Consider the following 14,754-nt stretch of genomic DNA (forward strand, 5'->3'; position numbering starts at 1 on the left):
GATGGTATCATGAGGACTACTGTGCTTCATGTACAGTCTTTTCTCCTGGCTGACAGATGGTAGATAGATATTCTCCCTATATATTTGAGGATGGAGTCAACTGAGTGAATTTCAGATTAGTTACCTTTTGTAAGGTTAACACTGAAAGCTAAACACTATTCCCCGAAATTACCCAAATTTCAATTCCTTAGTTATTAAGTTAGTACATCAGTGATAACTTGCCTATTTTGTCTTGTAAGAATTAAAATCACACAGTTGCCTTTACAGCATGTTGTATTATACTAGAACTTAAGGACAACTGCATTGTAGGTATTTAAGTGCAACTGCAAGGAAAAGTTCCCTTTGCCATAGGCTGCAAAGGAGTATTGAAGGACTGGTTGTCAAGATACTTAAGGCAAACAGCAGGTAATCCTATAAAGGGAAATCATCTTATTTTTGTATGAAAAGGAAGGAGAAAATAAAAACAAATATGAACTAATAATGCACTGTTTGTAAACTGCACCCGTAAAGGCCAGGATGCGTTGATGACAAGGGTGGAGGAAATGAATGCCAGTAGAGTTGTTTTGAAAGCTGAGCTGTATTCTCATGATCTTTCTGAAGAAGATCTTTCAAAATTGGTAACAATATTTAGGAATGCAGCCATGCTTCCCCATGTCCAGTCCAGATCCTGTATAACTCCATTAGGAAAATCTCTGGGTTCCTCATGCATACTGCCAATACCTTTATTGCTATTGCTGTACTGCAATATTGTAGAAAAGCCTGCCTAATGTACCCTACACAGTATGTCACTGTAGAAAAACAATGAATTGCTGTTGCTGTCATTGGACCAACCATGTGGGCTGGGTGAGGTTTTTTCACTCCCTATTGCATTTGTGGCAACTTGAGGAAGAGTCTTTCAAGCATGAAAAGGTGTTGTGAAAATGATGAAAGGATTTCAGAGGCTTTTTAAATACATTTCACAGAGAGCCATAAATGCTGTTTGCACGTATCATTTGATACTTTTCTTTTTCAGTATAAAATTAGTTTCTGCTAGAACAGATTTATTTTCATTTGTATTTTTTTTTTTTTTTAAAGGAAACTAAAGTCACATATCTGACAGACAGCCACACAGTGCCAATGCTATGAGCCACTAGTGGCAAAGCAAACAAATACTTTGCTGGCTATCTTGTGCTAGCTGTATGTCTGTAAACTTATTTGAATCTTTCAATGAAGAAATCAAAACTCGTTGAAGTTCAAGGCTATGGAAGAGATGTTCTTTCTCTCTTCAAAGATTTATTTGTATTCTGAAGTAAAAAATAATCAAGCTATAAAAATGTATGTGGACTGAGCATTAAGAAGAACAAGCTAGCACTTCCTGGCATCATTTAAATATGTTATTTTGGTTAGAACACAAATATACATGCAACAATTATGTCTTGCCTGACGTGGCAACTTGACCATTATGGATCACTCAGCTTTGTTATTATAACACATAGCCCAGAATTAAAAGCTGTAGCAGACATGTCACTAATCCTGTTATTATATACTAAATCATTTAACTGTTTCTTATTGACTATGCCAGTATCCAGATTCTAAGCATCTGAACTCCTCTTTGACCCTTAGACATCCTGGTAGCAACATTTACATGCTTCTCAAGTAACTATGCCAGTGTTCCTGATAAAAGGTGATGATTTTATCATATGCTAAATGCTGATGGACTAGGTCTTAACTTCCTCTGTTACATACTCCATCAAACTCACCTCAGATTCTAGAGATTTAATGCTCTTTATGTTTGAAAATAAAGATTTCCAAATCTCTTAAAATGTTTATTCACATATTTTCTGATTAAATGAGTACTTTCCCCAAGTTCATAAAGATTTGCTGATACATTCTGAACCAGCCTTCAAGCCACACACAGACTAATAGCTGTCTCGCATACTGAGTTTATGTTGACAATTAGATTTAAAAACCTTACAGTCTCATTCATTCTCCTATGTGACCTGAAGGTTATTTTGTTTTAGTCCCAGAACTCATGTATGACATAATTAAAAGGGAATTAATTTTATTTCTTTATTTTGATTTTCTGCACATTGAAATGTTGCCAGAAAATATGATCTTCCCAACATTCTGCAGTAAAAAACCCCAACCCGTTAATGCAAGATCTTTGTCCTAACTTACACATGCAAATTTTGAGCCTAAATGATTTAGAAATTCTAGTGTCTGGATCTATTAAAAGAGAAAAAAATAAACAGGTGCACAGATATATATCTATATTTAAAATGTCATTTAATTTATGGATGGAGCAAGACTAGATTGCTTTACAACATCAGGCTTGAAGGAACATTCCACGGATCACACACACAATGGGCACATGCAGCGGAGTTGTAGATAGAGGGATGTGTGTGTAAGTTTTGGTGCCAACCACACCACTTAACTTAATGGAGCTGAAGAAAAACGTAAAAACAAAAAGAAACTTTTAACATTGGAAACTATTCATGAGCAGAGAATGAAGAAACCGTCAGGGAAAAGGAGCCAAAGAAAATGAGACAAAATGGGCATGATGACTTGTCTATACTTGAACATCTGACCTGTTAGTTGGTCGTCGCCTGCAGCAGGGGCGATGCGAATGTATGGTGTTGTAAGCTGAGTCACGATTATCGCAGCTAAGGCAAAGGAAGATTTCCAGGTCAGCATGCATGAGGGAAAAAAAAGCCAGACTGAAGCTAGGCCAGCACAAAGAATCTTGGACAATAGTTTATTGTCTGAACTTCTTACAAAGAAACTGAAAAAACTCCCACAAGTTCCTTTTTTATCTTCAGTTGTTAGTTTGGTTATTCTGCAAATTAATAAGCTTTCGTATGTGACTTTCATTCAGGAAGAGGACTAAGGCACATTACTTACATACAATGCATTTAAGGAACTGGAGACTCTTTGGCTCTGCTAGTCACAGCACTGGTCTTTCTAAATGAAATCTAAGTGCTTATTCATCTTACTCTAAGTATTAAGTTTTCCAAGTAATTTGAACTAGTTTCACTTCGTTTTTCTAGTTTGTAATAATACATTTTTCATAGAATTATTTTTAAGGCAATTTTCATGTAAAGTATTTTTGAGCTAGGTAACATTCATTTTTCTTGTACCCACTTGGGTCTTTGTTTTGAAAATGCACACACTGCATGTATACTTAACCTTCAGCATACAGAGAATAACCACTGAGAGTTGGCACGTTTTTAGCTAGGTATGTATGTAACTCTTTGGGGTCTGAATTTCAAGTTCATGTTTTGCCAACTAAGACAAGAAAACAGCTGAAAAACGTGAATTGTTTGTGTGCCTGAAGTATTCAGACTTTTCTGTCAGAGCTGTAACAATCATTAACTGGTATAGATTACTCTTACCATGGCTGACATTAACAAATTCTTGTATTCCTTTGTTTGCCAGCAGTTCTATGATTGCCTCTATGGTTAAGCACACTATGATACATATATATTAAGGAATATAAAAAAAATTAAAAGGTCAGATCCAACATGATGCAGCTGGAGAATGATGCAAAGAAAAAATATTGGAAAATTAAGGACAAAATTATATGAAAGATCACTCATTTACATAGAACAGCCTGGGTGCTATTAGAAATGTGGCAACGAGTGAGGAAAATAGATCATCTACCATCTGCAGACAATTAAATGCAAAACTGCTGCTGCATAATATTTTGAAATATCCCTCTGCAACACTGAAATGCAGTGTTGATAATAGCTGCTAGAGTACCGTTGCTATTGAATTTAAAATATCATAATATCCTTTTCTCTCTAATAATTAATAAAAGCCTTCCAATACTGCAAAATTAGAATAATGATGTCTCCCTCGAGAACTGGATTCCTTGGAGGTAACCAAGATGCTTCTATCCAGTGTTGTAAATCACATCAGGAAATATACCCTTAATATAAATCACAAACCACCACAAAGTTGATAGCAGTAGACTTGGAGTGGTTTTGGAATGTTTTCAACTTTGTCTGCTGAGATTTTACAGTCATTTAGCTTGAAGAAAGAGTAGGTATATGAAAGCCATATTTCAAGCAAAACACAACCTTTATTACCACTGGTACAAAAAATATCTTCCTGATTTTTGTTTGTTTGTTTGTTTAATTATCTTATATAATGTCAATGGAAACCCTGCAGTTTTCACATATATACACAAAATAGTCACAGAGGTCCTGGAAGCCTATGATCAGAAGACTCCGCAACACAAGAATATGCTGTCTGATCCTTCCCCTAGCAATGTTAGTGGCAAAGGTTCCCACTGACTTCAGCAGAAGCAAGAAGAGAACTTTAAGTTCTACAAACCCCAATATTCTGATCCTAAATTACACTTGCAATCATTGCAATCAGGATTTTTATATGATCTCTAAAAGAACCCATTTAACAGAGGTTTGATTTGTAAAAATGTCATGGTCATAAACCAAGAGCATTTTACAAAATGTTACATACTTGATGGAATTAAAAAGTATTATCCAGCTACACATGCATTTGACTCAGTAGAGTTAGGATGTGCTATTCTAACACAAAGCCTGTCAATATGGTAACATGCTATCTGGCACACTTTGGCTCTGATCCAACAACACAGTTTATTTTGTGCCAGTTGAGCACATACTTAACAGTAATCACGTGCATTATTCCTGTTGGCATCAACTGGAGTGAAAAGTGAAGTACATACTCAAGGGTTCTGCTGGACCAGGTAAAAAACTCTCTGATCTTTATATTACACTTATTCATTTTTAGTTTAACAAAAATATAGAAAAGCCACTGAATGGACACTTCAAAACTTGGAAATAAAACAGACTCTCTATGACGTTCAGAAGGTCTCAAGGGCACCAACAACTTGCAGATAATCTGGAGTTGGGATAATTAAAGAAAAGAGTTATCAAATGATACAGCTACACTCAGGTTCTGAACTCCCATATTGGTCCTGAGAACAGACTGCAAACAGGCTAAACACACATCATTAATACAGACAACCAAGCTCAGCTGGCTCAGTTGAGCAGTCTGAAGGTTGCCTTGGGTCACCTGGATCCCATGAAGGGCTGCGGATACTTTGGCAGGATTCCTTGGTGCAACCCTTAAATTCTACAGAAATGGAACATGCAAAAGCTTTTGAGAAACAAGCAGACAGTTGGCTGCATTGTCATGTTCTGTTTTACAGGGTATACTTTATGGCATAGGCCCTTTATCCAGTAAAATACATATATTTCTACTTTAAGACAGAATAGTTGCAATTATGATGAGATTATCCTTTGAGCTCAAAATTAGGTACATAGCTGACTTGATTAGAGCCTAAATTTCCCACATCCATATTAAATTCTAGAGTACCTCTGCAACTCCAGTGGCCTAAACAAGGCTGCAGTTATTTTCAGGATCAGACCTTAATTTAAATAAATGATTGTACCAGTTTTTTACACGAATGGCCTGAAGCACTCCCTTTTAGCTTTAAAACCCAGCAAACTTGAACTTTTAAATATGACAGATGCCCAGAATACAAAAATTTCAGAAATGTTATTAGTATATGAAAACTAGATGTTGCACTGGAGAGTGTTCGCTACCTTATTTGTTAAGAAGCACTGTAATAAATAGATGGACCCCTGATTGAATATTGTTACTAAGCTGTTAGGGGGGTGTGTACAAAAGGGGGAGCGTGAACAAGACAGAACAATTCTCTCACACCTACAGAGGTCACCGTTGTAGGCGTGGTGACTTCTGACCCACAGACATTCAGCATTTTCGCTGTTTCTTCTAGTCCTCATGTGGGAAGTCCAAAAGGGGCACAGAACTCTACTTTTCTCTCAAGTATCTGTTGTCTAAAGGAAAAAAAATCTGTACAGACAGCTATGATAATATCATACTGTGATATGCCATGGCCACCATTTTATTTTTTAAAATTAATATAATTTAAAATATAATACAGACATTCAGTGCTTTACAGAAGCCCCCCAAGAAAGTTTTGCAAGGGGGGACTACAAATGCCATAGAGGACACCTCCAGTTTCCAAGTCCTCAAAACAACCCCTCATATAATTTTACAGGCTTCATAAAGCTATTACAAAGTATTCTGAAACATGCTTCCAAAGCAGAAATGTATGGAGATTTGTTTAAAATAAAAGCTGCATTTCTCACATATCTATTGCCAAATGGGTGAGCTCAAAGTAGGTTGTTGCTATGGGAGCTATTCCAATCTATAAAGTTACCCTTGCTTCTCAAATGAGATAGTTAAGGTTTTCAGTCAGTCATGTTACTGAAATAGTTGAACATCTATTGGTGATTAGGAATGCAATACTCAAAATAATTTAAAACCCATTCATCTAATCACCTACTACAATTTCTAAGGTAATGTGTCCCACTCATAGTACCAGTGATCTACTGGAAAACAACAGCAAGGATTCCACTTGAATCTGTAATTAATCTCTCATCTATATTTTACTAGGTTTTAGTTTAGGTATTTGAAAGTTTTCTACGGTTTAATAAGCAATCAGTTAGTTAAATTAAAAGTAAAATTACTTCCTTTGGCTTGGAAAAACTACCAAACCAGGAACCATTTCAAAGAGCCATAAAAAAAAAAAATTTGTCACATTAGGGAGGATCCTGCCTTTCAACAGAGGCAACTGTATGCTAAGATTTCTGTTAAGCAATGTGATTCTCATCCATCCAATTAAGATTTAGTGATGGTGGTGGAACTGTGAAGTCTACATATAAAGGAAATCGTGCTGGCATCAATTACGTTAGGAATAGTCACTATGAGACATGCATGATCTCCCGCAAGGAACAGTGGTACGGGGTGAAGTAGTTTTTGCTTCATATTCTTACCAGGTGCCCAAATCACAGGGTGGTAGTACCTGTTCCTACTCCCAACAGAACTTTCTTTCCTTTTTCTCTATCACAAACTCCGAATAATCATATAATCATACTACCCCATCACTTTCTCAGGCTTTGTAGTTGCTACCAGCTAGATGTACTAAAAAAGTGACAATGCAAAGATAATCACTGGCAGATCGTAGCCTCCAAAGTTCAATATATCAGCAACATGTTTATCTTTCCCTGTTTGCTGATCAAACCTACAGTTAGCACTGTCTCAGTTCCACAAACTTGTCTCACAAATGGTAATATCATGTTGCTGACAGTTCGACAAATAGAGCTAATCTGCACCATGAAAATGAAGAACATGATTTCTCCACTTTTCTTTTATAAAACAATTAAGATAATTGCTTATGAGTAAAGGGTAATTTTTCAGTACAGATGTATAAGCAGCTAGTATGCACTCTGAAATTTGCAATTTTACAACTCCATTATATATAGAAAAGTCTACAATATTTATTGTGAGATCATATAAAAACCCACAGGATATATTTTAAAAACCTTGTGTTCAAGTAGACAACTAAAAGTGAGTAATAAGTTAATTATTAAAAACAAACAAACAAACAAACTTCCTAAATCTCAACAAGAGATGCAAATGAATCACTTAAAATTCTGTAATGGTTTCAGTGATGCCTTTTATGAAATAAACACTTCTGGAAGTTTGCAAAGACAGTGTGAAGGGAAGGTCAGCAAGCTGAAATATAGAATACATGACATAGTATGAACATACCTTTTGTGGCTACCCTCACACAGTCGATTTTGGTTTCCTGTGTCAAATAAAGAGGAAAAAAGGTCACATCATGTGTTTCTAAGAAAAGAAAGTAATCCATGATTCTATTCTTAAAAGTACTGATAAAATGTCAGAGGGCTGTTTATTTAATGTGCCTCATTATATATATAACTGCTTTTAAAGCAACTTCAATGTGCTTTCACGCTATGGACAAACACTGCCTGGGTATGGTACGTAAACGTTTCACTTAAGAATCCCTTAAGAATGAAACCTGTATAGTAGAATACATGAAAGATATTCACAAGAGCACAAGCAAGACTTCAGCTTTTTTACTTTGGCAACACAATGACCTTGGGAGATCTTTCTTTTTCTTACAGATAGTACAGTTTAAGGCATCATGCTGGACAATTTTAGAAAGAAAAAGTAATCAACGGTGTTTCACATTTCTGCACTGTCAGTACACTGTGAAAGAGGGACCATTATGGTTTCTGGCAGAAAACATTTCCAGGCTGTCAGCACAGACAGCCAAAGCTTATCAAGAATTGAAAGGCTCTGGGTGGGTCTGTCCAGGAAATAAAAAACAATTCCAGGAAGAATTAGTCTGATGAAACATGATCTGCAAAGCCCTTTTTACACACTTTTCATTTCAGTCCCATCTACTTATTTTCTTTTACTGTCTGAAGAAAGGGGCCAAAAGAGAGGCTTCTAATTCAGTCAAGGAACCAAATGAGAAAATGGGTGTTCAAGATGTTACAAACTAAGGTAATGGGACAGGATGCGCCAAGACAGATGTGCTAAAATTTACAATCAAGTCTGGCTTAAATTTCACAAAAGACACCACCACAACACTCTTCTCTTCAAAGCAATAGAACAAAAGGGAAAAAGAAAGAAAAACAACCTAACACAGTCATTGGATAGCTTTTAAATACTAAGATAGAATGGTAGTGCACTACTTTGCCTATTCACTACTGACAAAATCGGCTGTTTTCCCCTCCTCCTTCCTGTAACCTTTAATCATTAAGCAATATCGCGTTAGGAAAACTCATTTTTTTAAACTCAGTGTGTTAAATTTCATGGTTACTTCATTTTCTCATTAGCAACTAAAAAGGGTGTCTTAGTAGTTCACGCCAATCATCTGTTTACACACTGTGTAGAAAAGAACACCTGTCATAAGACTTACCCCATTGGCTCTGCTAGCAGCTTGAAAATAGATGCTGTAGCTTTTATGAGGAAGAAGAGGGGTGTTCCAGAAACCACTGTAGGTTTTGTTATCACCAATAGTAAAAGGCTGAGCAGCTTGTAAACCATTGGCTGGAAACTCTGCAGCAAAGTAGTACTGGGAATTCAAAAGTGAGGCATTCTGGAAATGAATGGGCACTGGGTAGCACTTCAGGATTTCAGTTGTCTTTTTGGTCCTCCGTGGGCGTTCTTCTTCAACAACTATTTGATAGACACTAAGAGTGTATAAAGGAACAAACAAAATAAACACCCAGGTTATTTTAAGTCTTGGGCAGTCGACTCATTCTCAAACCATATTAGCACACCGGTAGTTACGGAAAAAAAGAACGGTTAAAAGCAAAGGACACAGGAAGAAAATTTCATTTTGATATTCATAAATTTGTGGAATAGATTCATGCTTTCAAATAAATTAATTTTGTTTTGGAAAAACAAATCTAGCCACACACACTACAGCTTTTCATTCCAGCAAATGCACAGAACACTTTCTTATCCTAACTATTGCACAGAAAAAGCCTTCCTGGATTAGTGCTAAAATGTGAATTATATATTGTTTTGTTCACAGAAGTAAGTATAAAGCTATAGATTCCATTCTTTAACCTGTTTATCTTGTTTAAAGAAAATTGAGTTAGTAGTTAGTCAAAAATGAAGAAATAAATTACAGAGACAGGGAATAGTATTTGCTTAACTGTTGACACTATAATTACTTACAAAAGCACACAAAAGTACAGTTTTTTTAAATTTCAGTGGCATACTGATTGTTGCTGAGCAAGAATAAAACACTCTGATGGAAGTTATTTTCACTCAGCAAAGAACTTTTACACATCTGAAAGATAACCATATTTTTAAGTGTTTCTGCATTCTGCAAAGCAGTTTCCACTTGCATTCTTTGCTAGACTGGGACCTAAAGGGAGCAGTCCATCCTTCTTCATTGTAAAGGTGCTATGGACATTCAAGCAAGAACAAAGAAATTGTGATTTCTGCTGTATATGCAAACAGTGTAATCATTATACCCTTGCCGTTGCTGTAAAACCTGAGTCAGTGCTTTCAAATTTGTGAAGTGGGAAGTCCATGTCTCTAAAGAGGACTGGCTTGCAAGTTTATTGCTTCACTGGGGACCAGTGATTCTTAATCATTATTTGTCTCCTGGAATCTCGAAAAGCAAGTCAGCATAGGTAACTGACGTTAAAGTGGCAATGTGTCCACATTTTTTCACATCATCTATATCTAACAACTATTTCTGATGTTTCAGGCTGATAATTCACAAAAAGCAGAATTCTCTGCATATGGTATGTTTTTTAAAGTTGAAATATCCACACAGTCTCTGACATGTTGTTCCCACGCCATCATATGTAGGTACATGATTATGTTTATAGAAGGCTCTGCCCAAAGTACAGGGACATGTGGCAGGGGCCCCTGCAGGTCTCAGTCTGGACCTAACAGGGGTTACTGGCTTAGTCATACCACTGCACAGCTATGGCTATTCCCCTTCTGAAGGCAAATCTGGTTTAGAAATAAAAGGGATGACTTTTTGCAGTCACCAATCTGGCTCATAGCAAGTGAACTACACCTTCTGGGGCTTTTGTTAGACTCAAGCTGCTTTGAGTGCTGGCATACAGCTCTCTAGCTCTTGCACCCTCTGGAGCCTTACTGACTCAGTGCACAACCAGACTAACACACTGCACCTAGACTCAAGCTGCCTTTGCATGTTTAGATAATGCTGAGAGATTGAATAATGGCCTATCAGTGGAACTGCTCAAAGTCAGGCTGGAGAGGGCTTTCAGAAACCTGGTCTAGTGAAAGATGTCCCTGCCCACAGCGGTGCGTGTGTGTGTGTGGGGGGGGGGGGGGGGTGTTGCCTCGATTATCTTAAAAGGTCCCTTCCAACTGCAAACATTCTATGACTCTATCACAGCATGATGCTAGGTCTGCACAGCCTTCACAGCTAAGTATCAGCAAGAGGCAGAAGAAAGCCTATTCTCTTGGTCATCTTACTGCTTTTTTTTACCAGACCTACTGACCATGAGCAATAGTCCCTGTTCGCTATGTTTTTAAGATCTAGCATCTCCACTAGGAGATGCTGCACTTCCCATGTTCACAAAAAATGCCCAGAAAGTTAACACTGAGAATTCTTAATATCTCTTCTGTCTGATTTAGACTTTCACTATGGTGGCAATTTAGCCTAAAGTTAAGACACTTAAATTTTAGTGTCTTCATGAACATGTTTATACATCTGTAAACTCTTACTACAGTCACTGGAGACCTACTCAGCCCAGGCAACAGATCTTCAAGACCTGACCAGAGAGGATCTACTTTTGGGTTCAATTCATTGCTTTCTAAGCTCTACTTGACTATATTTAATAACTAAATACTCAGCCCACATGTAGACATCTACAAGTGGCCTATGTAAATTTAGAAGTTTAATCTATGCTGAACCCCAGGAAGAAATTTAACCATATTTATGTCTGGTATAGCCAGGAAGACAAACAAATGTCTCTAAGATCCACTTGAAGGCCACCCTCTGTATATTTTGCAGCTCTGTCAAACAAAGTCTACTCATCTAGCAGAAGGATTTTTATTAGTTGATTAATTTCATGCTGAGTAGTAAATGAAGGTCAATATATGGCAACTTTTCTTTGATCCTGTGAGAATTGATCTGTAAAAACTAGCCCTGAAATAACTACATTAAAATCTTATTTTTTGCTTTCCCAAATCAATGTTTGACACAATTTCAGCAATTAATTTTTTAGCCCAAAACACAGTTGCTTAGAATTGGGATTCTGAGCTACTTTGAGGACAGCGTGTTGCCTCCTCCAACAACTAATTTACAGTGAAACTACAATAAATACCATTTGCAAATTTAAAGGGAGTACTGGAAAAAAAGTAGGGTGCAGTGTTAACATCTCGAAAGGTAATGAAGTTGGATACACTTGCTAGTAGCACAGCAAACATAAGAATCCCTCAGTTTCACCAAAGTATGATGGATAGTGAACTAAGTTGTTTGGCTGTCACCTTCAGGGGAGTACTGTTACCATTTTTTTGCAACAGGACCAAATCTACGAGGGACCTCAGACCAGACAATGTATTTCACTATGTGTTGAAATGAGGATTCTTTTGATTTTTCACTCAGTGATTAAAGGTAAAGATTGTAGATATTTTAGAAACATTAAAATGCTACTTTTCCCCTGGGAAATTCATGTTAGTTATACTACATGCACTTCTCCTTGTATATTGCATTTTAAATGCCTACCATCTATTCATCTTCAGATACATTAAAGAAAGAACTAAGTTGACTGGAGCAATTTCAAACTCAAAATGTCTTTTCATCCTTACTCCATAAGCCAAATTAGATTTGCAAGCATCTAGACCTCAAATCTATTTGCTCTTTAATAATTTAAGCACTGAAAGGTCAAGCAGCTCTTTTCTGTTCCCCTCTATCAAAGTCCAAGTGCTAATGAAAAATAACTAAATCCTACCTGCTGCCCAATTTCCGCACACTGCTGTTTCTCTGATGTAAATTAACACATTATAAGTACCTGGGTCAATGGTAACCTGACAAAACTTTATATGTGATACGTTTTACATTTGTACAAATGAGACGATCTTCCTAATGAATCTTACAAAATTACCCCTATTACAATTATAATCCAAAAGCTTCCTCTAATTCTTACTATTAAATTTGCTTTCTTTAATACATAACAGCCGAATTGTCTACTTTGAAAAGAATTCAGGCTTAGTGAATTGAGCTAGCACTGCTCCAGGACTATATTACTCCTCTTAGGATTTTCTGCTTGCTTGAGGTTGTATTATCCCTTTTCCACACCTCTACATTTTAGAGAAAAAATTCCTCCTACCTGTAATCCAAACAATAAAAGCTGCACTACACTGAAAGGTGCCAAAAGCATTATTGGGTATTGGCAGAACTTAGATTGATCTTTCTGAAGGAAAGAAATGTAATTTAAGTTTAATTCATGTTACACAGCTCTCCTGTAGAATTCCAATGCCCCGAAAATTGAACACAAAATCAACTTTTATATAGACTGAAACTTACGTTGCATCACAAAAGGAACACATGGGAATTACTTTTAACCCAGGATTCAAATATTTCAAATTTGGGGATTAAAAAGATGCCTGGGAAAAAATTGATGTAATTTTAAAGTTAAATTTTATTTTAACAATTCTAAACCAATTCCTAATTTAAATGATTATGCAGAGATACAGATCTGAAAATAATTACTGTAATTTTCATTAGAAATTAGACATACAAGCCTTCTCAGATATTTACTGAAATCCCATTGCTTATATTAAAATAGCTGGTCAGTGTCTGCTAAATATACCAATTTTTTTCAGAGTGGAACAAGAGACGTGAAAGAAGAAAGAAAACACGTTGACACAGTAATCAAAGACGCTAAGAATATTTTGCAAATGAACCAGACAGTTCAAACAATTCTAAAGACTTAAGTGTATATGTATTCTTAAGTACATGAACTGATGAGCTTTAGTAACCAGATGAATCAAGACGCTAGTCCATATTACTGGAACACAGTAAATCAAATTTTAATTAATCAAAGTCTTATTCAAAGTTATAAAATAATTTTTCAATAAGGGCCTATTGGATACCAGCATGGACTCTCAGATTCCTAATTAAGAAGTCCTTAACATGAATGATCTAGGCATTTATTACATGAAACTTAAGAATTTATAATTATACCTCCACCAAAAGTAATTTTAAATCAAAAACAAAGGCAAGACAAGCTTGATGACTTCATTATTGAAATGCCAGTTTTACTTTTTCTCTCTTAAACAGTCTCGATGCTTCACTTACTGGAAGCCATAAAGAATTTTGTAAAAATTATTTTGCAGAGGAAAGATGGGCTAAGGACCTGAATATAGACTAAGATTATCTGAATTTATTTACTAATCTTAATACAATTGTTGTGTGTGATTCTAGGCAAGTCAATTATTTTGTGCCACAGTTCTCCTGCTGTGAAATGAGAATAGGAAAGTGTCTTACTCCCTCTAGCCTGCTTCAACTGTTCAAAACTGAAACCTCTTCAATATCTGCTTTTTGAATTATCCTTGAAAAATTAATTGGAACAAAGGCTGCAAAGTTGTTAAACTGCACTAACAGTGCCCTGATCAGCTGTGTAAACTCTTGGGTTATCTTTGCTGACTGTTATGGTGACACTATGAAGACTAATTTTAAGTTTTCTACTCATTCTAATAAGTCTGTTCTTAGTCTCATACTTTATTATAAACATATAAAACTGGTACTTACAGATCTGTTTCTGTATCATCTTGACTTGCCTGCTTGCTTTGTTTAAATGCTAAAACATCAAACAATAGAATAACCCTGAATCTGCATACTGAGCATTATTTCAGTTACTTATTCCCACGGCCCTAGTTTATGTATATGCTAGAATCAGTTTACTGCAATCTTCTGATAAAATACTCAAGTTCCAATAAAGGGTAAAATTAAGAGACCCCCAAACCACCTTGTTATCCCAGTTTTATATCCATTAATAACTTGATTGCCCAAATCTAGCAATCTATAGGGTTCCCACAATTTCACCAATGGTTATGTAGACAGTGAAAGTCCTATCACAGAATCATAGAATCACCTAGGTTGGAAAAGATCTTTAAGATCATCATCATACTGCCATTTAATTGTGTTTTAAAAATATCAGTTATTTCCTTCATGTTTTGCACCCACAGCTTCATATATCTTTGCTCATTGTATGTTATGTAACAAGATTATCATTTAACACTGCTTCTTTTAAAAAAGACAATCTTTGGATAATTTTTAATCTAATCTTCAACGCAACTTCCTCTTCATCTCTTCATGTCATTAGTTGTCTCTGACATGTTCACAACACATCTATATGGATTAAAATTGAAGATTTTGATCTATTTTTT

The 14,754-nt window shown here is 36.0% G+C and overlaps 1 protein-coding gene across 10 annotated transcripts in view; it reads right to left on the bottom strand.

The window, feature by feature from the left end:
- Window positions 1-14,754, bottom strand: part of PTPRM (protein tyrosine phosphatase receptor type M) — a 470,168-nt gene that overhangs the window by 173,437 nt on the left and 281,977 nt on the right. For 6 of the 10 annotated variants that reach the window (XM_065668016.1, XM_065668015.1, XM_065668019.1 and 3 more), the window contains exons 12-14: window positions 8,783-9,056; window positions 7,603-7,639; window positions 2,568-2,642 (exon numbers count right to left, since the gene is read on the bottom strand). In XM_065668016.1, coding sequence (XP_065524088.1) covers window positions 2,568-2,642; window positions 7,603-7,639; window positions 8,783-9,056 — 386 coding nt within the window. The remainder of the gene's footprint in view (window positions 1-2,567; window positions 2,643-7,602; window positions 7,640-8,782; window positions 9,057-14,754) is intronic. The other 4 variants (XM_065668023.1, XM_065668021.1, XM_065668020.1 and 1 more) reach the window with 1 other exon arrangement.

Source organism: Lathamus discolor, chromosome 2, assembly GCF_037157495.1.
Source record: "Lathamus discolor isolate bLatDis1 chromosome 2, bLatDis1.hap1, whole genome shotgun sequence".
In the NCBI taxonomy this organism is placed as follows: Eukaryota; Metazoa; Chordata; class Aves; order Psittaciformes; family Psittacidae; genus Lathamus; species Lathamus discolor.